Raw genomic sequence first — 23,277 nt, 5'->3', positions numbered from 1 at the left:
GCGAGAGGGAGAGCGAGAGGGAGAGCGAGAGCGAGAGGGAGAGCGAGAGCGAGAGGGAGAGCGAGAGGGAGAGGGAGAGGGAGAGCGAGAGCGAGAGGGAGAGCGAGAGGGAGAGCGAGAGCGAGAGGGAGAGCGAGAGGGAGAGCGAGAGGGAGAGGGAGAGGGAGAGCGAGAGGGAGAGGGAGAGCGAGAGCGAGAGCGAGAGGGAGAGGGAGAGCGAGAGCGAGAGGGAGAGGGAGAGCGAGAGGGAGAGCGAGAGGGAGAGCGAGAGGGAGAGCGAGAGCGAGAGCGAGAGGGAGAGCGAGAGGGAGAGCGAGAGCGAGAGCGAGAGCGAGAGGGAGAGCGAGAGGGAGAGCGAGAGCGAGAGGGAGAGCGAGAGGGAGAGCGAGAGGGAGAGGGAGAGGGAGAGGGAGAGCGAGAGGGAGAGCGAGAGCGAGAGGGAGAGCGAGAGGGAGAGCGAGAGCGAGAGGGAGAGCGAGAGGGAGAGCGAGAGGGAGAGCGAGAGGGAGAGGGAGAGCGAGAGCGAGAGGGAGAGCGAGAGGGAGAGGGAGAGCGAGAGGGAGAGAGAGGGAGAGAGGGAGAGAGAGAGAGAGTCCAGTAGGGTTTACCACATCACTAGATGTTCTCAGTCAATTCCAGACCTCCCCTACAGACTTAGTCTTTCATCCAGTCTTCACAGTAAAATATGACTCTGTCCTCCCCATCAGCATATTCCACAGCCCTCCAAAAGATGACCACATACTGGCTGTCATACAGTCCCTTCTCTGCAGCCAAACTCTTACCAGATGCAACCAGAATGCAAACACTGAATGGAATGCAGTATGAATCCAAATGCCAGAGATGAATAGATTCCTGATGACTCGACAGTCTCCCAATCAGTTAGATGCAGAGTCAGATCAGACATAGAGACACATTTCTGTGGCTGTAGACACTAAGTCAGACTCATTCCAGTCAGGGGAACATGTCTCCACCCATTCCAGTCAGGGGAACATGTCTCCACTCATTCCAGTCAGGGGAACATTTCTCTACTCATTCCAGTCAGGGGAACATGTCTCCACTCATTCCAGTCAGGGGAACATTTCTCTACTCATTCCAGTCAGGGGAACATTTCTCTACTCATTCCAGTCAGGGGAACATGTCTCCACTCATTCCAGTCAGGGGAACATGTCTCCACTCATTCCAGTCAGGGGAACATTTCTCTACTCATTCCAGTCAGGGGGACTGTCCTTGTAGTATAGGGCGGCAGGTAGCCTAGCGGTTAAGAGTGTTGGGACAGTAACTGAAAGGTCGCTGGTTTGAATCCCCGGGCAGACTAGGTGAAAAATCTGTCTATGTGCCCTTGAGCAAGGTACTTAACCCTAATTGCTCCTGTAAGTTGCTCTGGATAGCAGCATCTGTAAATGACTAAAACGTAAATGTAAAAATGTGTCAGACCTGGCAGAGGCCCTCCAGTCTCCACAACATTAGCGAGCCACTGGTTTACAATTACAGTATGTTCAACTACAGCCCTGAGAGCTATGTCAGCTGACTTAATGATATACAATAGATGTGATGCTCCACTACAGCCCTGAGAGCTATGTCAGCTGACTTAATGATATACAATAGATGTGATGCTCCACTACAGCCCTGAGAGCTATGTCAGCTGACTTAATGATATAGATGTGATGCTCCACTACAGCCCTGAGAGCTATGTCAGCTGACTTAATGATAAGTATACAGCAGCTCTGCCTCTAGGGAGAGGGGAAGAGGAACTGAAACATAGTGAGTGTATCTAGGCTGCTCAATGTTGGGGAATTTGTTAGATAACTTGTTAGATAACTTGTTAGATATTACTGCAGTGTCGGAATTAGAAGCACAAGCATTTCACTACACTTGCATTAACAGCTGCTAACCATGTGTATGTGACCAATAACATTTGATTTGATTTAATATGAGGATGGGATCCAAATACACTTCAATTCCCACTCAATCCAGCTCTGTCTTCTATGGAGGAGGAGAGTAAGGAGAGAGTAGGAGGAGAGCAGTGAGAGAGGAGGAGGAGAGTAAGGAGAGAGGAGGAGGAGGAGAGGAGCGAGAGAGGAGGAGGAGAGTAGCGAGAGAGGAGGAGGAGGAGAGTAGCGAGAGAGGAGGAGGAGAGTAGTGAGAGAGGAGGATGAGGAGAGTAGCGAGAGAGGAGGAGGAGAGTAAGGAGAGAGGAGGAGGAGGAGAGTAGCGAGAGAGGAGGAGGAGGAGGAGAGTAGCGAGAGAGGAGGAGGAGGAGGAGAGTAGCGAGAGAGGAGGAGGAGAGTAGCGAGAGAGGAGGAGGAGAGTAGCGAGAGAGGAGGAGGAGAGTAAGGAGAGAGGAGGAGAGTAAGGAGAGAGGAGGAGGAGAGTAGCGAGAGAGGAGGAGGAGAGTAAGGAGAGAGAGGAGGAGAGTAGCGAGAGAGGAGGAGGAGAGTAAGGAGAGAGGAGGAGGAGGAGAGTAAGGAGAGAGGAGGAGGAGGAGGAGAAAGCGAGAGAGGAGGAGGAGAGTAGCGAGAGAGGAGGAGGAGAGTAAGGAGAGAGGAGGAGAGTAAGGAGAGAGGAGGAGGAGAGTAGCGAGAGAGGAGGAGGAGAGTAGCGAGAGAGGAGGAGAGTGAGGAGGAGGAGGAGAGTAGCGAGAGAGGAGGAGGAGGAGAGTAGCGAGAGAGGAGGAGGAGAGTAAGGAGAGAGGAGGAGGAGGAGGAGAGTAGCGAGGGAGGAGGAGAGTAGCGAGAGAGGAGGAGGAGGAGAGCATCGAGAGAGGAGGAGGAGAGTAAGGAGAGAGGAGGAGGAGAGTACCGAGAGAGGAGGAGGAGAGTAGCGAGAGAGGAGGAGGAGAGTAAGGAGAGAGGAGGAGGAGAGTAAGGAGAGAGGAGGAGGAGAGTAGCGAGAGAGAAGGAGAGTGAGGAGGAGGAGGAGAGTAAGGAGAGAGGAGGAGGAGAGTAAGGAGAGAGGAGGAGGAGAGTAGCGAGAGAGGAGGAGGAGAGTAAGGAGAGAGGAGGAGAGTAGCGAGAGAGGAGGAGGAGAGTAAGGAGAGAGGAGGAGGAGAGTTGCGAGAGAGGAGGAGGAGAGTAAGGAGAGAGGAGGAGGAGAGTAAGGAGAGAGGAGGAGGAGAGTAGCGAGAGAGGAGGAGGAGAGTAAGGAGAGAGGAGGAGAGTAGCGAGAGAGGAGGAGGAGAGTAGTGAGAGAGGAGGAGAGTAGCGAGAGAGGAGGAGGAGAGTAAGGAGAGAGGAGGAGGAGGAGAGTAGCGAGAGAGGAGGAGGAGGAGGAGGAGAGTAGCGAGAGAGGAGGAGGAGAGTAGCGAGAGAGGAGGAGGAGAGTAAGGAGAGAGGAGGAGGAGAGTAAGGAGAGAGGAGGAGAGTAAGGAGAGAGGAGGAGGAGAGTAGCGAGAGAGGAGGAGGAGAGTAAGGAGAGAGAGGAGGAGAGTAGCGAGAGAGGAGGAGGAGAGTAAGGAGAGAGGAGGAGGAGGAGAGTAAGGAGAGAGGAGGAGGAGGAGGAGAAAGCGAGAGAGGAGGAGGAGAGTAGCGAGAGAGGAGGAGGAGAGTAAGGAGAGAGGAGGAGAGTAAGGAGAGAGGAGGAGGAGAGTAGCGAGAGAGGAGGAGGAGAGTAGCGAGAGAGGAGGAGAGTGAGGAGGAGGAGGAGAGTAGCGAGAGAGGAGGAGGAGGAGAGTAGCGAGAGAGGAGGAGGAGAGTAAGGAGAGAGGAGGAGGAGGAGAGTAGCGAGGGAGGAGGAGAGTAGCGAGAGAGGAGGAGGAGGAGAGCATCGAGAGAGGAGGAGGAGAGTAAGGAGAGAGGAGGAGGAGAGTACCGAGAGAGGAGGAGGAGAGTAGCGAGAGAGGAGGAGGAGAGTAAGGAGAGAGGAGGAGGAGAGTAAGGAGAGAGGAGGAGGAGAGTAGCGAGAGAGAAGGAGAGTGAGGAGGAGGAGGAGAGTAGTGAGAGAGGAGGAGGAGAGTAAGGAGAGAGGAGGAGGAGAGTAGCGAGAGAGGAGGAGGAGAGTAAGGAGAGAGGAGGAGAGTAGCGAGAGAGGAGGAGGAGAGTAAGGAGAGAGGAGGAGGAGAGTTGCGAGAGAGGAGGAGGAGAGTTGCGAGAGAGGAGGAGGAGAGTAAGGAGAGAGGAGGAGGAGAGTAGCGAGAGAGGAGGAGGAGAGTAAGGAGAGAGGAGGAGAGTAGCGAGAGAGGAGGAGGAGAGTAGCGAGAGAGGAGGAGAGTAGCGAGAGAGGAGGAGGAGAGTAAGGAGAGAGGAGGAGGAGGAGAGTAGCGAGAGAGGAGGAGGAGGAGGAGGAGAGTAGCGAGAGAGGAGGAGGAGAGTAGCGAGAGAGGAGGAGGAGAGTAGCGAGAGAGGAGGAGGAGAGTAAGGAGAGAGGAGGAGGAGAGTAAGGAGAGAGGAGGAGGAGGAGAGTAAGGAGAGAGGAGGAGGAGGAGGAGAAAGCGAGAGAGGAGGAGGAGAGTAAGGAGAGAGGAGGAGGAGAGTAACGAGAGAGGAGGAGGAGAGTAAGGAGACAGGAGGAGAGTAGCGAGAGAGGAGGAGGAGAGTAGCGAGAGAGAAGGAGAGTGAGGAGGAGGAGGAGAGTAGTGAGAGAGGAGGAGGAGAGTAAGGAGAGAGGAGGAGAGTAAGGAGAGAGGAGGAGGAGAGTAGCGAGAGAGGAGGAGGAGAGTAAGGAGAGCGGAGGAGAGTAGCGAGAGAGGAGGAGGAGAGTAAGGAGAGAGGAGGAGGAGAGTAGCGAGAGAGGAGGTGAGTGAGGAGGAAGAGGGGAGTAGCGAGAGAGGAGGAGGAGGAGAGTAGCAAGAGAGGAGGAGAGTAGCGCGAGAGGAGGAGAGTAGCGAGAGAGGAGGAGGAGAGTAGCGAGAGAGGAGGAGGAGAGTAAGGAGAGAGGAGGAGGAGAGTTGCGAGAGAGGAGGAGGAGAGTAAGGAGAGAGGAGGAGGAGAGTAAGGAGAGAGGAGGAGGAGAGTAGCGAGAGAGGAGGAGGAGAGTAAGGAGAGAGGAGGAGAGTAGCGAGAGAGGAGGAGGAGAGTAGCGAGAGAGGAGGAGAGTGAGGAGGAGGAGGAGAGTAGCGAGAGAGGAGGAGGAGGAGAGTAGCAAGAGAGGAGGAGGAGAGTAAGGAGAGAGGAGGAGGAGGAGAGTAGCGAGAGAGGAGGAGAGTGAGGAGGAGGAGGAGAGTAGTGAGAGAGGAGGAGGAGAGTAAGGAGAGAGGAGGAGAGTAAGGAGAGAGGAGGAGGAGAGTAGCGAGAGAGGAGGAGGAGAGTAAGGAGAGCGGAGGAGAGTAGCGAGAGAGGAGGAGGAGAGTAAGGAGAGAGGAGGAGGAGAGTAGCGAGAGAGGAGGTGAGTGAGGAGGAAGAGGGGAGTAGCGAGAGAGGAGGAGGAGGAGAGTAGCAAGAGAGGAGGAGAGTAGCGAGAGAGGAGGAGAGTAGCGAGAGAGGAGGAGGAGAGTAGCGAGAGAGGAGGAGGAGAGTAAGGAGAGAGGAGGAGGAGAGTTGCGAGAGAGGAGGAGGAGAGTAAGGAGAGAGGAGGAGGAGAGTAAGGAGAGAGGAGGAGGAGAGTAGCGAGAGAGGAGGAGGAGAGTAAGGAGAGAGGAGGAGAGTAGCGAGAGAGGAGGAGGAGAGTAGCGAGAGAGGAGGAGAGTGAGGAGGAGGAGGAGAGTAGCGAGAGAGGAGGAGGAGGAGAGTAGCAAGAGAGGAGGAGGAGAGTAAGGAGAGAGGAGGAGGAGGAGAGTAGCGAGAGAGGAGGAGGAGGAGGAGGAGAGTAGCGAGAGAGGAGGAGGAGAGTAGCGAGAGAGGAGGAGAGTAAGGAGAGAGGAGGAGGAGAGTAGCGAGAGAGGAGGAGGAGGAGAATAGTGAGAGAGGAGGAGGAGAGTAAGGAGAGAGGAGGAGGAGGAGAGTAGCGAGAAAGGAGGAGGAGGAGAGTAGCGAGAGAGGAAGAGGAGAGTAAGGAGAGAGGAGGAGGAGGAGAGTGGTGAGAGAGGAGGAGGAGGAGGAGAGTAGCGAGAGAGGAGGAGGAGAGTAGCGAGAGAGGAGGAGGAGAGTAAGGAGAGAGGAGGAGGAGAGTAGCGAGAGAGGAGGAGGAGAGTAGTGAGAGAGGAGGAGGAGAGTAGCGAGAGAGGAGGAGAGTAGTGAGAGAGGAGGAGGAGAGTAGCGAGAGAGGAGGAGGAGAGTAAGGAGAGAGGAGGAGGAGAGTAAGGAGAGAGGAGGAGGAGAGTAAGGAGAGAGGAGGAGGAGAGTAAGGAGAGAGGAGGAGGAAAGTAAGGAGAGAGGAGGAGGAGAGTAAGGAGGAGGAGGAGAGTAGCGAGAGGAGGAGGAGAGTAAGGAGAGAGGAGGAGGAGAGTAAGGAGAGAGGAGGAGAGTAGTGAGAGAGGAGGAGGAGGAGAGTAGGGAGAGAGGAGGAGGAGAGTAAGGAGAGAGTAGGAGGTGATCAGCGAGAGAGGAGGAGGAGAGTAAGGAGAGAGGAGGAGAGTAAGGAGAGAGTAGGAGGTGATCAGCGAGAGAGGAGGAGGAGAGTAAGGAGAGAGGAGGAGAGTAAGGAGAGAGGAGAAGGAGGAGAGTAGCGAGAGAGGAGGAGGAGAGTATGGCATTGCACATACCCCAGTTTGGGAATACACTATGCTTGATTGTTTTGTCACATAAACTGAAATTAGGTGAACTATTAGAGTTTTAGCAACCAGAAAATGGTGGAGCGATTTATGCATAGTGCACTGAGCAAATCTGACAACAAATGAGTTCAAGTATTAATTTTCCTTATCCCTACACTCCTCCTGTTGTTCAAGTGCTGTATCCGGCTAAATTCACACATTGGTTAGATACAGTTTAAAACATTGATCTGTTCCTTGTTTGGGAAGCAGATCAAGGTTCACAGAGAGTCAGTCATTGCCTTTCGTTTGAGAAACAGATTGCTGGTTTCTCTCTCTCTTTTTCGCTCTCATTACATCAATAGAGAGGTTTTGGCCCAATGTCACAGCACGACATGTACCTTTCACTACAAAAGCCCCTGGGAAAGGGATCGATGTGTGGCAGTGACAACCAGCCAGATTCTAGCTCTGACGGACAGAGAACTGTACCAGAGCTCTCTGGTGGGTGAGGACGATCTTCAAGATGGACAATAATAAAGCTAGCTGTATGTACCCCATGTTTTCAAGCTGCAGGTTGAGGTTTATTGTAATTAATCTTGTCCTAGAAGCAGAACTGGGCGGTTTCGCTAGATGGGTCAGCTGCAAAGTCAAAATTGGCTGTATCGTAAAATTCACGAACACAACATTTTGCTTAATTTAAGGTTAGGGTTAGGCATTAGTGTTAGCAGTGTGGGTAAGGTTCAGGCAAGGTAAAAAAATAAAATCCCCTTTATTTAACCAGGTAGGCTAGTTGAGAACAAGTTCTCATTTACAACTGCGACCTGGCCAAGATAAAGCAAAGCAGTTCGACACATACAACAACACAGAGTTACACATGGAATAAAGAAAACATACAGTCAAAAATACAGTTGAAGAAAATCTATATACAGTGTGTGCAAATGAGGTAAGATAAGGGAGGTAAGGCAATAAATAGGCCATTGTGGCGAAGTAATTACAATATACCAATTAGACACTGGAGTGATTGATGTGCAGAAGATGAATGTGCAAGTGGAGATACTGGGGTGCAAAGGAGCAAGATAAACAAATACAGTATGGGGATGAGGTAGTTGGATGGGCTATTTGCAGATGGGCTATGTACAGGTGCAGTGATCTGTGAGCTGCTCTAACAGCTGGTGCTTATAGCTAGTGAGGGAGATATGAGTCTCCAGCCTCAGTGATTTTTGCAGTTCGTTCCAGTCATTGGCAGCAGAGAACTGGAAGGAAAGGCGGCCAAAGGAGGAATTGGCTTTGGGGGTGACTAGTGAGATATACCTGCTGGAGCACGTGCTACGGGTGGGTGCTGCTATGGTGACCAGTGAGCTGAGATAAGGTGGGGCTTTACCTAGCAGAGACTTGTAGATGACCTGGAGCCAGTGGGTTTGGCGATGAGTATGAAGCGAGGGCCAGCCAACGAGAGCATACAGGTCGCAGTGGTGCGTAGTATATGGGGCTTTGGTGACAAAACAGATGGCACTGTGATAGACTGCATCCAATTTGTTGAGTATAATGTTGGAGGCTATTTTGTAAATGACATCGCCGAAGTCAAGGATCGGTAGGATGGTCAGTTTTACGAGGGTATGTTTGGCAGCATGAGTGAAGGATGCTTTGTTGCGAAATAGGAAGCTGATTCTAGATTTAAATTTGGATTGGAGATGCTTAATGTGAGTCTGGAAGGAGAGTTTACAGTCTAGCCAGACACCTAGGTATTTGTAGTTGTCCACATATTCTAAGTCAGAACCGTCCAGAGTAGTGATGCTGGACAGGCGGGCAGGTGCGGGCAGCGACCGGTTGAAGAGCATGCATTTAGTTTTACTTGCATTTAAGAGCAGTTGGAGGCCATGGAAGGAGAGTTGTATGGCATTGAAGCTCGTCTGGAGGTTAGTTAACACAGTGTCCAAAGAAGGGCCAGAAGTATACAGAATGGTGTCGTCTGCGTAGAGGTGGATCAGAGAATCACCAGCAGCAAGAGCGACATCATTGATGTATACAGAGAAGAGAGTCGGCTCAAGAATTGAACCCTGTGGCACCCCATAGAGACTGCCAGGGGTCCGGACAACAGGCACTCCGATTTGACACACTGAACTCTATCAGTGAAGTAGTTGGTGAACCAGGCGAGGCAGTAATTTGAGAAACCAAGGCTGTTTAGTCTGCTGATTAGAATGTGGTGATTGACAGAGTCGAAAGCCTTGGCCAGGTCGATGAATACGGCTGCACAGTAATGTCTCTTATCGATGGCAGTTATGATATCGTTTAGGACCTTGAGCGTGGCTGAGGTGCACCCATGACCAGCTCTGAAACCAGATTGCATAGCGGAGAAGGTACGGTGGGATTCGAAATGGTCGGTAATATGTTTGTTAACTTGGCTTTCGACGACCTTAGAAAGGCAGGGAAGAATAGATATAGGTCTGTAACAGTTTGGGTCTAGAGTGTCTCCCCCTTTGAAGAGGGTGATGATCGCGGCAGCTTTCCAATCTTTGGGAATCTCAGATGGTAGGAAAGAGAGTTTGAGCAGGCTAGTAATAGGGGTTGCAACAATTTCGGCAGATAATTCTAGAAACGGAGGGTCCAGATTGTCTTGTTTAAAATCTGATTTTATGACTTTGTGGCTGTTCCAACTAGTGACCACTCTGCAGAGCTGTCTCTGGTACATGAGTCATCCTAATGAATGTCAACCTGACATGCAATTAGTGCAACTGTGAATGTAGGCTATTTGTCTTTACAAAGGTGTGTGGTGCTAAACTCTGAGGTGTTGAAGACATGAATCCATGACAGCGGAGGCTATTAGTGCCTCTACCTCCTTCAATCTCAGAGAGCTGATTACAGACACAGTGTTACTGGTGCTAGACTACACACTATGTCTGTCTGTCTGTTTAGATCTATACCTGTTGATCAATAAAGGACAAAGTGAAGAGGAGGAGGAGAGGAGGGAGAGAGGAGGAGGAGGAGGAGAGGAGGGTGAGAGGAGGAGAGGAGGGAGAGAGGAGGAGAGGAGGGAGAGAGAGGAGGAGGAAGAAGAGGGAGAGAGGAGGTGGAGTGGGAGAGGAGCTAGAGAGGAGGAGGAGGAGAGGAGGGAGGGAGGGAGGGAGGGAGGGAGGGAGGGAGGGAGGGAGGGAGGGAGAAGAGGAGGGAGGGAGGGAGGGAGGGAGGGAGAAGAGGAGGGAGAGAGGAGGAGGAGAGGAGGGAGAGATGATGAGGAAGAAGAGGGAGAGGAGGAGGAGAGTAGGGAGAGAGGAGGAGGAGAGGTGGAGATGAGGAGGAGAGTAGGGAGAGAGAATGAGGAAGAGGAGAGTAGGGAGAGATTTCCCTTCTTCAGATTGTGAAAAGATATGTCACTCCTTCCCACATGTAATCTCACTTGTCTTAATTAAGTGACAGGACGTCTCAGTTGAACGTGTAATGTTTGCACGGCATGACAGCCACCCACACACTGATGCTGATGCTGCTGTACAGTACATTAGTGCAAACAATGAAAAATGATCTCAACCATTATCAAAATCTGATATGATGTAGGATGAAATCTAACTAATAAATCAATGACAACACAATCACATAATCATGTCCTCACGATGTATAAATCTTATATTAAAACATCTTCTTTGGGTTAGATCATATGGAGTAACAAAGTGTAGATGAGCTAATATTAAATAGGCATTGAGACACAAAGAATAGATTATGATTATCAGGTGTTAACTGCAGTTAGGGAGAGAGCCACTTTGTCATACCCAGGCAATATCTAAACACTATATATACAAAAGTATGTGGACACCCCTTCAAATGAGTGTATTACCCGTTGCTGTCAGGTGTATAAAATTGAGCACACAACCATGCAATCTCCATAGACAAAGATTGGCAGTAGAATGGCCTTAGTGAAGACTGACTTTCAATGTGACACTGTCATAGGATGCCACCTTTCCAACAACTTTCCCCATGCACAACGTGAGGTCCATACAGAAATGGTTTGTCAAAATCGGTGTGGAAGAACTTGACTGGCCTGCACAAGAGCCCTGACCTTAACCCCATCAAGCACCTTTGAGATGCATTGGAACGCCGACTGCGAGCCAGGCCTAATCCCCTAATATCTGTGCCCGCCCTCACTAATGCTCTTGTGGCTGAATGGAAGCAAGTGCCCGCAGCAATGTTCCAACATCTAGTGGAAAGCCTAGAGGCTGTTATAGCAGGAAAGGGGGGACCAACTCCATATTAATGCCCATATTTTTGGATGAGATGTTCGACGAGCACATACTTTTCGTCATGTAGTGTATCTCTCTACCAGACCCCATTCTAACCTCATATAAGAGAATAAAAATCATTAACGTAGACTCAATCTTATCAGAGATATGATGTTTGCTGGGAATGTAACATCCAATATCACCTCAATATCACAGATATACCAATCACACCCCAGCTTGGAATATTCCATTTCCTTCTGAAATGGTACAGGAAAAACATGATGGGAATTGATTTGGGGTTCCATGCCTCTGAAGGGGAACAGATGCTCCGGTCACAGCCGTGCCTTCCACTGATGAAGTTAAGAGATGACTTTAGAAAGGCAATTTCACCAAATGTCACTACGCATGCAAGTCCCAGGTTACATATGGCAGGGAGGAATCAGGCTGATAAATAGGGCTTGAGTCTCTCTTTGTTTCTTTTTCCTCTCATTCATCCCTCCCAGATGTTTCCCTGTCTTTGTTTCTCACTTTCTACTTCTTTGATCTCATAGCCCTCTCTCCACCCCTTTCAAACTCTTTACCCCGCTCCACATCTCCTCCTCCCCTCGCTGTCGCTCTTTATTTTCCTATCTGCTTCCATCCGATATTCTGCCAGTGATTGCTGATAAGGTGTGTGTGTGTTTTGTGCGGGTGTGAGTGTGTGTGTGTGGATCTCTTATTACCATCCTGCCTCGTCAGCAGTGTGTTTCTAGTCTATCTGTGAATCTGTGCCCAAAGCCAGCTCCATACTGACTAAGTTTAATTACGATAGACAAACAGACGGAGAGAGAGAAAGAGAGAGATGCCAAACACATACAGTGCGTCCTTCAAATGTTAACGAGTCACGTTACAAGCTGTTGTTTTCTCAACTCTATTGGTTCAGTGGCCAATACTGTATCAATCAAGAACGAATGATGTCGAAAATTCAAAAATAAAAGTAATTACAGAGGGAGGTGGGGTGTTTATGACAAGGACCTAACACATCTAATGCAGAAGACATTCATACCACAGACACTGCACAGTCATGCATCATAATATCCCCATGGCTCGCTGTGGCTAGATAAACCATTTGGACACAGTCTATCGCTGTCATTTCATGGCTTTTCACTTCAATGAGAGATTCACCACCAGAAAAGGCATTCGCAAAATAAAGCAAAGTGAAAACCCAATCAGCTACATTCAACTATGAGAGTTGTATTTCTCCCATCATCTCCAGAACAGAGGAGCTGATCTCAACACTAAGAACAACAGGCTGAGCTGAGGTCCCTGTGGAATACCAAGCATTGATTTGTTTTCTACACATCCTCCCACCTCCTCATGTTTCGCGCTGAGTCCGGTATTCCGGTTTTACAGGGTTTGGGAAGCTTGGCAAAGGCAAGCCCCCTAAATTACCTCCCCATATGCACCCCTAGGCCTTTCCACATGGGGTGTATTTACACATTTCCTTCTCTCCAAAAATGATTAAGGATTTTGCCAAGGATGAAATTCCAGAAATGTTCCCAGATCCCTCCTAGGAAGAAGCTGTCCTGAGGCGAACATGTTCCCTGCATATAAATGGATATGGAATGGAGTTGGATGGAGAGAGAAACATTCCGCAAAGCACTACTGTAAATTCCCACACAGTAATTGGCACAGACAAACAGAGACACATTGCCTCCAAGTAACACCACACAGACAGACAGAAGCGAACACACTGTTCCCTTAATAAGGAGTAGGTAGTCAACAGACCAAAGATGAACATAGGAGCATCAAAGATACACTAATAGCAGCAACAACAAACATGCCATTCAGTCCTATGGAGTCCAATTAAACTACTCATCATGTAACCTTCTATACTGAATGTAGCCTGTCCATGGAACATCCAGACTGCAGTACAACATTTGTCCAACACCATAGAGATCCTTTTAAAATTACTATTCTTACTATTCTAGTATTCTAATTCCTAATTCTAACAACACTGACCAACCTGGTCGTGAGTGTTCCAAGTCTAGTTAGTCAGACCTCTGGTTGGCAGGTGACTATACCCACCATAATGAAAGCCAGTCTTGTGCCATGCTGTTGAAATGGTGATTAGGCTTTCTAGTCGGGGGTAAACAGTGGCGATTCATGTCCAGTCAAAGGGCAGGTTTCTGTTGAGCAGTGGCATGGGCACACCAGCTGCTCTCAAGGACCCCAACTGAAGCTCATTGGCAGCCAAAGGAGGGAGATTAGCATAGTAACCTGCAATGGCTGCAGAGGTCTGACACAGACAGCTGGGAAAACGGCTGGAAATTCAAGAGCATGGGTGGAGAGATAAGGGAGGGGTGGAGAGATAAGGGAGGGATGGAGAGATAAGGGAGGGGTGGAGAGATAAGGGAGGGATGGAGAGATAAGGGAGGGGTGGAGAGATAAGGGAGGGATGGAGCGATAAGGGAGGGATGGAGAGATAAGAGAGGGATGGAGAGATAAGGGAGGGGTGGAGAGATAAGGGAGGGATGGAGAGATAAGGGAGGGATGGAGAGATAAGGGAGGGGTGGAGAGATAAGGGAGGGATGGAGAGATAAGGGAGGGATGGAGAGATAAGGGAGGGGTGGAGAGATAAGGGAGGGATGGAGAGAGGGAAATAAGGAGAGAAAGGGTAGTCAGAGAAAGAGGAAGAAAGAGAGACAGAGAGATGAAGAAAGAGAGACAGAATGATCAAGGGAAAGGAAGTAGTGAGATAAATGTGTTTCTATAGCAAAAGCAGCAAGTCTCCCCTGAGCCTCATAGAGTATTCAGTAGTAATGATACTTCATGAAGACATAAAGTGTGTTTGACTGCAGTTCTGTGTGTATGGGCCTGTGGCTTTAATGGTAGAGTCTCTGACTCTCCCTTCAGATCCCGGCCTGATTTAGAGTCAGGCTCACAAGAGCTCCCTCTCTCCCCTCTGAGGCATCGGCAGAATCCCTAATAAGGAAACTCTTAGTGGTTAGAATGGGGGGTTCCAGAAACACACAGACATGCAAGCACGCACGGAGACACGCGCACGCACACGCACACACACACAGACACACGCACACACCACGCAAAAAGTAAATCTGCCCAACTGTCCTAGAGAGTTAGACTACAGTCAGAATACCGGTACTGCTAATCCTCGCTGCAAAGTCTCAGGCAGAAACAGGTGACTTGGGCTGAAACAAGAACATCTGAGCTCTGTGATGGTTGTGCCGTTGTCATGACTGATCCCTTAATACTTACATCTGATTGTCTCCCAAGAGCTGCATTTGGCTCTGTATATTAGCTAGGTGTGTTTGCATGAGTGTGTGTGTCTGTGTGTTTGTGTGTGTCTGTCTGTCTGTCTGAAGGAGTTAGTGTCCTGACTAGCCTGTAATCAGTGTGAAGAATGAGATAATACTGTAAAGCTAATGGCCACTCCTCACCCTTAACACATCCATCTGCCATTTCCCAGCTACTGCACACACACACACAGACAGACAGACAGACAGACAGACAGACAGACAGACAGACAGACAGACAGACAGACAGACAGACAGACAGACAGACAGACAGACAGACAGACAGACAGACAGACAGACAGACAGACAGACAGACACTCTCAGCAGAATACTGATTAGCAGCTGAAACTCGGGAGAGCGAATTAAGAGAATATTGAAGGAGGAACAGAATACAAAGAGGGAGAGAGGGAGGGAGGGAGGGAGAGAGAGAGAGATGGGATGATGACGCTACGAGGTCTGTTTCATTGCTGTAGGTATGTACTGTAGGGATGGGTGAGAAGAGAGCTAACCCAAACCATGCATACTGGCCAATTGTCTCAATTTAAGGTGCCTGTGTGTGCATGTGTGTGTGCATGTGTGTGTGCGTGTGTGTGTGCGTGTGTGTGTGCGTGTGTGTGTGCGTGTGTGTGTGCGTGTGTGTGTGTGTGTGTGATGTATGAAAGGGTCCCCCGCCTTGCAGAGAATGATGTAAGTGCAGAGGCAATAGGTCTCATGTAGCCAGTACTACTCAGTGCTACTCAGTGCCACTCAGTACCACTCAGTACTACTCAGTACTACTCAGTGCTACTCAGTGCTACTCAGTGCTACTCAGTGCTACTCAGTGCTACTCAGTACTACTCAGTACTACTCAGTGCCACTCAGTGCTACTCAGTGCTACTCAGTGCTACTCAGTACTACTCAGTACTACTCAGTGCTACTCAGTGCTACTCAGTACTACTCAGTGCTACTCAGTACTACTCAGTACTACTTAGTGCTACTCAGTGCTACTCAGTACTACTCAGTACTACCAGTGCTACTCAGTACTACTCAGTGCTACTCAGTACTACTCAGTACTACTCAGTGCTACTCAGTGCTACTCAGTACTACTCAGTACTACTCAGTGCTACTCAGTACTACTCAGTACTACTCAGTGCTACTCAGTACTACTCAGTACTACTCACAAGCTGAAACCCTCCATTGCCTATTCTGTTTGCACTGACTCAAAGCTCATAGAACTGTCAGAACTCAATAGTTCAAATGGAATCTTTTTGAACTCATATGTGATGCCATCGGCTTTACAAATCTAGGACAGTTTTGCTGATAGATATAAACCCTGGAAATAGATCAAAACGAGCTTTAACACTCAAGTGGGAGTATGCTAACTAGAACCTAAAATGGTTCTTCGGCTGTAGGACCTTCTACATGGAACCAAAGAGGGTTCTCCCTGGAACAGCCAAAGAACCATTTTGGAACCTTTTTTTCAAAGAGTGTAGCTAACACCCCCCCTCCCTCCCTCCCCTCTCGCCCTCAAACACACAGAAATACACACAACCCACCTTCTTTGTCATCGTGCCGTATGATGGCGTCCTGTATGACATCACCGAGACTGAAGCGAATGCGGTGCCGCTTCCTGTGGCTGGTGGACGGGGCTTTGACCTTGACTCCGCCTCCCGGTTTCTGCAGGGTCTTCTCCCGCTCGTAGTACGCCCTTATTTGGTCGCAGCGCATTCTCCTGACCAGCCGCTGCCGCTGGCCAATCGGAAGAGACTCCAGCAGACACTGGTCTATCTCCATGTTCTGACGAAACACGTTACATAGCTGAAAACAACCTGCAGAGAGAGGGAGGGGGAGGGAGGGGGGAGGGAGGGAGGGAGGGAGGGAGGGAGGGAGGGAGGGAAAAGAAGAAAGAGAAATACATTAGCATGTCATGTTTTGTGATGAAAATCTGTCTCAACAGTTTTATACAAGTCAAAGATAGACAGTGATGTTAAATGCTGTCTATTGCGCACGTGTGTGTGTGCGTGTGGGTGTGCGTGCGCGCATGTGTGTGTGTGCGTGTGTGTGTGTGTGTGTAAGACACAGATACAGCTGTTATATTAATAACTCCATCAGCTCCAGATCATGTTTATTTAAATACATTCTGACAGTGAGCGGACAGGACAACGCTTGGATGATAAAGTACACCAGCGCTGTCTGTTTCACCTCCAGACAAGTGTATGTGAGTGCCTGTATGTTTATAATGGACTTCACTAGCACTGCCTTTAGCCTCGAGGCATTTTGAATAAAATAATAACACTGTTTAGTGTCTTCTCTCCTGCACTGCAACGGTCTGTAGTGAATATCATGACTTAGCATATTGTCTCTCTCATATTGTCTCCTAGTCTCTGAGCCTTATTAGGGTGTGGCTGTGTAATGTTGCTGCAGCACGGATAAGACTCAATGACTGCAGAAGAATTCATCACTAGCTACACATCAGGACCAAACCAGGCTTAGTTATGAAGATCGTTCCAGACTTACAAAACTATAAATATTCATAGCATTATTCAGTGATGAGGGCAGAGAGTCAGAGGAATCTTAAGTCACGTTGCAATGCACAGGCGATCAAAGGCGATGACTCTCCAAGTGCATAAAAAAAGTAATCTGCAAGAAAATCTAAGTTTGCCCCCGTATGCAATATGCTTCAGAAGAAAGTTTGCAATGATTTGGTGACGTGTGTAATGTATGAGTGTGTGAGAAAGACAGCAGTAATTGGTGCAGTCATTCAGGTCACTATTAGTGCCTTTGCAGATAAATTAGAGACAGTGGCTTTTCTCCTCCTCTCTCTGAGTCACACACTCCCTCTCTGCTCTTCTCCTCCATCCCTGTCTGCTTGTCTATCTGTCTGCCCTCTTTGCCTCTTCTTTTAACACAATCCAATTTCCTGTTTTCTGATTCTCTTCGTCGTCATCCCTCTCTTTCCTTTCCTCCTCTCCCTCCCTCCGTCACATTGCCTGTTTGACTGTCTTCCGCCTTTCGCTCCCTTTAAACCTTCTTCAACCCCCCCTCCCCCTCCCTTTCTCCCCCTCCTTCCCTCCCTCTCTCCCCCTCCCTCTTTCAATTCAATTCAATTCACTTCAATTCTCTCTCTCCCTCTCTCTTACACTCTTCTCTCTCTCTCTCTCTCTCTCTCTCACACACACACACACACTCCCCCCCCCCTCCCTGTCTCTCACACCCTCCCTCCCTCCCTCCCTCTCTCCCTCTCTCTCACACCCCTCCCTCCATCCCTGTCACACTCCTCCCTCCCTCTCTCCGACACCCCTCCCTCCCTCTCTCACTCCTCCCTCCCTGTCAGACTCCTCCCACTCTATCCCTCCCTTCCTCTCTCCCTTTCTCTCACACCCCTCCCTCCTTCCCTTTCACACTCCTCCCTCCCTCTCTCCCCCTCTCTCACACTCCCTCCCCCCATGTCACACTCCTCCCTCCCTCCCTCCCTCTCTCCCACACCCCTCCCCTTCCTCTCTCCTTATCTTTCACACTCCCTCCCTCCCTTCGTGTGTGTGTGTGTGATTCAGCAGACTGGTGCAGCAGGCTGCTGGTGAGGTTTAAACCACTGACAGTGGGACATTTTTTGAAGTACTGCAGCCCTTTCACGTCCCTCTTCCCATCACCCTCTCTATCCTCCTCTCTCTTTCTCTCTTTCTCTCTCTCTTCATTCCTCTCTCTCTCTTTTCTCTCCTCTCTGCCTGCTACGCTTTTTAAAGAGGAGCATGAATCACTGCAGTTTGTTCTGTCATGCTGCTATGGAAATGAGAGCTGCAGTGCTTTTCTCTGAAGCTGTTCACCTCATAATCTCTTCAGAGACCCATAAGCACATGCACAGCGCTGAACACACACAAATGTCAAAAAAGAGACACATTTGTATCCATAACAGACATGGCTGGGGAAAGGAGAGGTGTTTAGCCCCCAGCATGTTGTCTCTACGTTGTGCTGTAGTTCCTTATCAGGCTGATGGGTGATGTTACTGTGTCTCTAACTGATTTTGTTTTAGATAATAATCTACACACCTGCCTCCCAGACATACAGTTGGCCAGGCACAATGCTCATATGTTACTACCTCTTTCACCCCTTTCTCTTCTATACTTCCCCCTTGTCCTTTAACTTTCTCTCACCGCCTCTATTTCCTTTTTCTCTTCGTCCCTCTTTTCTTTCCTCTCTTCCTCCTGTCTCTTCCTCCCGTCTCATCCTCATGTCTCTTCCCCCCTCTCTTCTTTCCTCTCTTCCTCCTGTCTCTTCCTCCCATCTCATCCTCATGTCTCTTCCTCCCTCTCTTCCTCTCTTCCTCCCTCTCTTCCTCATGTCTTATCCTCCTGTCTCTTCCTCCCTCTCTTCCTCCCTCTCTTCCTCCCTCTTCCTCATGTCTCTTCCTCCCTCTCTTCCTCTCTTCCTCCCGTCTCTTCCTCATGTCTCTTCCCCCCTCTCTTCTTTCCTCTCTTCCTCCTGTCTCTTCCTCCCATCTCATCCTCATGTCTCTTCCTCCCTCTCTTCCTCTCTTCCTCCCTCTCTTCCTCATGTCTTATCCTCCTGTCTCTTCCTCCCTCTCTTCCTCCCTCTCTTCCTCCCTCTCTTCCTCATGTCTTATCCTCCTGTCTCTTCCTCCTGTCTCTTCCTCCCTCTCTTCTTTCCTCTCTTCCTCCTGTCTCTTCCTCCCATCTCATCCTCATGTCTCTTCCTCCCCCTCTTCCTCTCTTCCTCCCTCTCTTCCTCATGTCTCTTCCTCCTGTCTCTTCCTCCCTCTCTTCCTCATGTCTCTTCCTCCCTCTCTTCCTCCCTCTCTTCCTCTCTTCCTCCCTCTCTTCCTCATGTCTTATCCTCCTGTCTCTTCCTCCCATCTCATCCTCATGTCTCTTCCTCCCCCTCTTCCTCTCTTCCTCCCTCTCTTCCTCATGTCTCTTCCTCCTGTCTCTTCCTCCCTCTCTTCCTCATGTCTCTTCCTCCCTCTCTTCCTCCCTCTCTTCCTCATGTCTCTTCCTCCTGTCTCTTCCTCCCTCTCTTCCTCATGTCTCTTCCTCCCTCTCTTCCTCCCTCTCTTCCTCCCTCTCTTCCTCTCTTCCTCCCTCTCTTCCTCATGTCTTATCCTCCTGTCTCTTCTTCCCGTCTCATCCTCATGTCTCTTCCTCCCCCTCTTCCTCTCTTCCTCCCTCTCTTCCTCATGTCTCTTCCTCCTGTCTCTTCCTCCCTCTCTTCCTCATGTCTCTTCCTCCCTCTCTTCCTCCCTCTCTTCCTCCCTCTCTTCCTCATGTCTCTTCCTCCCTCTCTTCCTCCCTCTCTTCCTCCCTCTCTTCCTCCCTCTCTTCCTCCCTCTCTTCCTCCTGTCTCTTCCTCCCTCTCTTCCTCCTGTCTCTTCCTCCTGTCTCTTCCTCCCTATCTCCCTTCCTCACTTCCTCCCTCTCCCTCGCTTCCTCCATCTCTTCCTCCTGTCTCTGGGCTCTGATAAGCCAGGATTCAAGACACTTTAGAAAAGCTGCAGTGAACTAAGCTGCTCCAGTCACAGAAACCAATTACTGTGGAAAACCCAGACCTCTGCTCTGTGTGCCCAGCCCTGTGTCAGTACACACCACCATCCTCACTATACCCCTTACTACTACTTAGCTTATACAGCTTCTTAAGCTGACTTTGCAGAGTTAGAGAGAGGGTACACCCTGATAACCATGAAACTAGCGACCCGACCCACCACAACCAAGCCCTGGCCTGAGGAGGCTAGCACCTACCCCTACGGAGAGACACACAACCTAGCCATATCTGTACTAGAGGAGCTAGATAATCATATCTAGACTGGAGGAGCTAGCTAGTTATATCTGGACTGGAGGAGCTAGCTAGTTATATCTGGACTGGAGGAGATAGCTAGTCATATCTGGACTGGAGGAGCTAGCTAGACATATCTGGACTGGAAGAGATAGCTAGTCATATCTGGACTGGAGGAGCTAGCTAGTCATATCTGGACTGGAGGAGCTAGCTAGTCATATCTGGACTGGAGGAGCCAGCTAGTCATATCTGGACTGGAGGAGCTAGCTAGTCATATCTGGACTGGAGGAGCTAGCTAGTCATATCTGGACTGGAGGAGCTAGCTAGTCATATCTGGACTGGAGGAGCTAGCTAGTTATATCTGGACTGGAGGAGCCAGCTAGTCATATCTGGACAGGGACACAGGAAACAATGGAGAATTGTCAGTGCTGGGCCTCTGTATAGACTGTTGTACTACTGGGAAGAGTGATATAGACTGCATAATAGAGGGATGGAGAGGGGGCTGTATAGAACAGAGTGAATAGAGAGAGAGAGGAAGAGAAAGAGAGAATAGTAATTAGACAGAGTGCCAGTGGGCTAGTGGAAATAGAGCTAAGTCACTGGTGTGTGTGTGTGTGTGTGTGTGTGTGAGACCAACTTGATCTCATAGTTTTACTTGGATGTGAACAAAGTTGATAACCAGCCAGAGTTTTCATCAATCATTAAGGTAAGGGTTCACGACTGTCTATCGTTGGATTCCAACTTGCAGCCTTTGGAATCAAAGGCAGATGCTTACGCCCATCTGCATACACACACACACACACACACACACACACACACACACACACACACACACACACACACACACACACACACACACACACACACACACACACACACACACACACCACACGCACACGCACACGCACGTGCGTCCGCGCACCGCCACCAGCAGACTCTATTTAACTGCCCTGTCAGCATTATAAATCAGCCATCATAAACATGTTATATGACACATGACACACACACACACACCGTGACACGTCTGAATTTCTGTATGTCACACATATAGACGTACATCCTCTGAGACTAGTCCAGCTGAGCAGTCTAGCCTATAGAAGTGTGATGCTAATGTAAAAACATATTCTTCATATCCGCTGAGCAAGACAAGAGGGAATTAATGAATGTGAGAGGGTGTGAGAGAGAGCGAGGGATGGAGAAGGAGAGAGGGTCATTGTGAGAGAGGACAAGAGAAAGGGACAGCGGAGATTGAGAGTGAGTGAGCGACAGACAGGACACAACAGAGAGATTTAGAGGGACTGGTAGAGATATAGTGAAGAGAGAGAGAGAGCATAGGAGGGAGAGAGAGAGAGAGCAAGAGAGAGAGAGAGAGAGAGCAAGAGCGAGAGAGAGAGAGAGCAGGAGAGAGAGAGGTAAAGAGAGAGTGAGAGAGTGAGAGAAAGAGACAGAGAGAGCGAGTGAGAGAGAGAGAGAATCTTGCTTTAAAAGATCCTGCTTTCCCATCTCCTGGCTGTCAGCTATTGATTTGCTAGGGAATATCCATCATAGACTATATTTAATAACACTGACAGCACTGCGCTGGGCTGGGAATTAGCATACAGTGCACACATACAATTGAAGTCGGAAGTTTACATACACTTACGTTGGAGTCATTAAAACTCGTTTTTCAACCACTACACAAATTTCTTGTTAACAAACTATAGTTTTAGCATGTCAGTTAGGACATCTACTTTATGCATGACACAAGTAATTTTTCCAACAATTGTTTATGGACAGATTATTTCACTTATAATTCACTGTATCACAGTTCCAGTGGGTCAGAAGTTTACATACACTAAGTTGACTGTGCCTTTAAAAAGCTTGGAAAATTCCAGAAAATGATGTCATGGCTTTAGAAGCTTCTGATAGACTAATTGACATCATTTGAGTCAATTGGAGGTGTACCTGTGGATGTATTTCAAGGCCTACCTTCAAACTCAATGCCTCTTTGCTTGATATCATGGAAAAATCAAAAGAAATCAGCCAAGACAGAAAAACAATTGTAGACGTCCACAAGTCTGGTTCATCCTTGGGAGCAATTTCCAAACGCCTGAAGGTGCCACGTTCATCTGTACAAATAATAGTATGCAAGTATAAACACCAATGGACCACACAGCCGTCATACCGCTCAGGAAGGAGACCCGTTTTGTCTCCTAGAGATGAACGTAATTTGGTGCAAAAAGTGCAAATCAATCCCAGAACAACAGCAAAGGACCTTGTGAAGATGCTGGAGGAAACAGGTACAAAAGTATCTATATTCACAGTAAAATGAGTCCTGTATCGACATAACCTGAAAGGCCGCTCAGCAAGGAAGAAGCCACTACTTCAAAACTGCCATAAAAAAGACAGACTACGGTTTGCAACTGCACATGGGGACAAAGATCGTACTTTTTGGAGAAATGTTCTCTGGTCTGATGAAACAAAAATAGAACTGTTTGGCCATAATGACCATCGTTATGCTTGGAGGAAAAAGGGGGAGGCTTGCAAGCCGAAGAACACCATCCCAACTGTGAAGCACAGGGGTGGCAGCATCATGTTGTGGGGGTGCTTTGCTGCAGGCGGGACTGGTGCACTTCACAAAATAGATGGCATCATAAGGTAGGAAAATTATATGGATATATTGAAGCAACATCTCAAGACATCAGTCAGGAAGTTAAAGCTTGGTCGCAAATGGGTCTTCCAAATGGACAATGACCCCAAGCATACTTCCAAAGTTGTGGCAAAATGGCTTAAGGACAACAAAGTCAAGGTATTGGAGTGGCCATCACAAAGCCCTGACCTCAATCCCATAGAACATTTGTGGGCAGAACTGAAAAAGCGTGTGCTAGCAAGGAGGCCTACAAACCTGACTCAGTTACACCAGCTCTGTCAGGAGGAATGGGCCAAAATTCACCCAACTTATTTTGGGAAACTTGTGGAAGGCTACCCAAAACATTTGACCAAAGTTAAACAATTTAAAGGCAATGCTACTAAATACTAATTGAGTGTATGTAAACTTCTGTCCCACTGGGAATGTGATGAAAGATATAAAAGCTGAAATAAATAATTCTCTCTACTATTATTCTGACATTTCACATTCTTAAAATAAAGTGGTGATCCTAACTGACCAAGACAGGGAATTTTTACTAGGAATAAATGTCAGGAATTGTGAAAAACTGAGTTTAAATGTATTTGGCAAGGTGTATGTAAACTTCCCACTTCAACTGTATATTCTGAGTATACCGAACATTAAGAACACCTTCCTAATATTAATTTGCACTCCCTTTTGCCCTCAGGACAGCCTCAATTTGTCGGGCCATGGACTCTACAAGGTGTCGAAAGCGTTTCACAGGGATGCTGACCCATGTTTAATCCAATGCTTCCAACAGTTGCTTCCAATGCTTCCAAATGTTGGCTGGATGCCCTTTGGCTGGTG

At 48.9% G+C, this 23,277-nt stretch overlaps 1 protein-coding gene across 1 annotated transcript in view; it reads right to left on the bottom strand.

The window, feature by feature from the left end:
• Nucleotides 1-23,277, bottom strand: part of LOC106595389 (unconventional myosin-XVI) — a 255,328-nt gene that overhangs the window by 207,259 nt on the left and 24,792 nt on the right. The window contains exon 2 of the mRNA XM_082969131.1: nucleotides 15,596-15,868. Within this exon, the coding sequence (XP_082825257.1) occupies nucleotides 15,596-15,833 (238 nt within the window). The 5' untranslated portion in view covers nucleotides 15,834-15,868. The remainder of the gene's footprint in view (nucleotides 1-15,595; nucleotides 15,869-23,277) is intronic.

The sequence above is a fragment of the Salmo salar genome, chromosome 25 (assembly GCF_965601325.2).
Source record: "Salmo salar chromosome 25, fSalSal1, whole genome shotgun sequence".
Classification (NCBI taxonomy): domain Eukaryota; kingdom Metazoa; phylum Chordata; class Actinopteri; order Salmoniformes; family Salmonidae; genus Salmo; species Salmo salar.
Note: the sequence above shows the minus strand (reverse complement) of the source record. Positions and strands in the feature narration are given on the sequence as shown.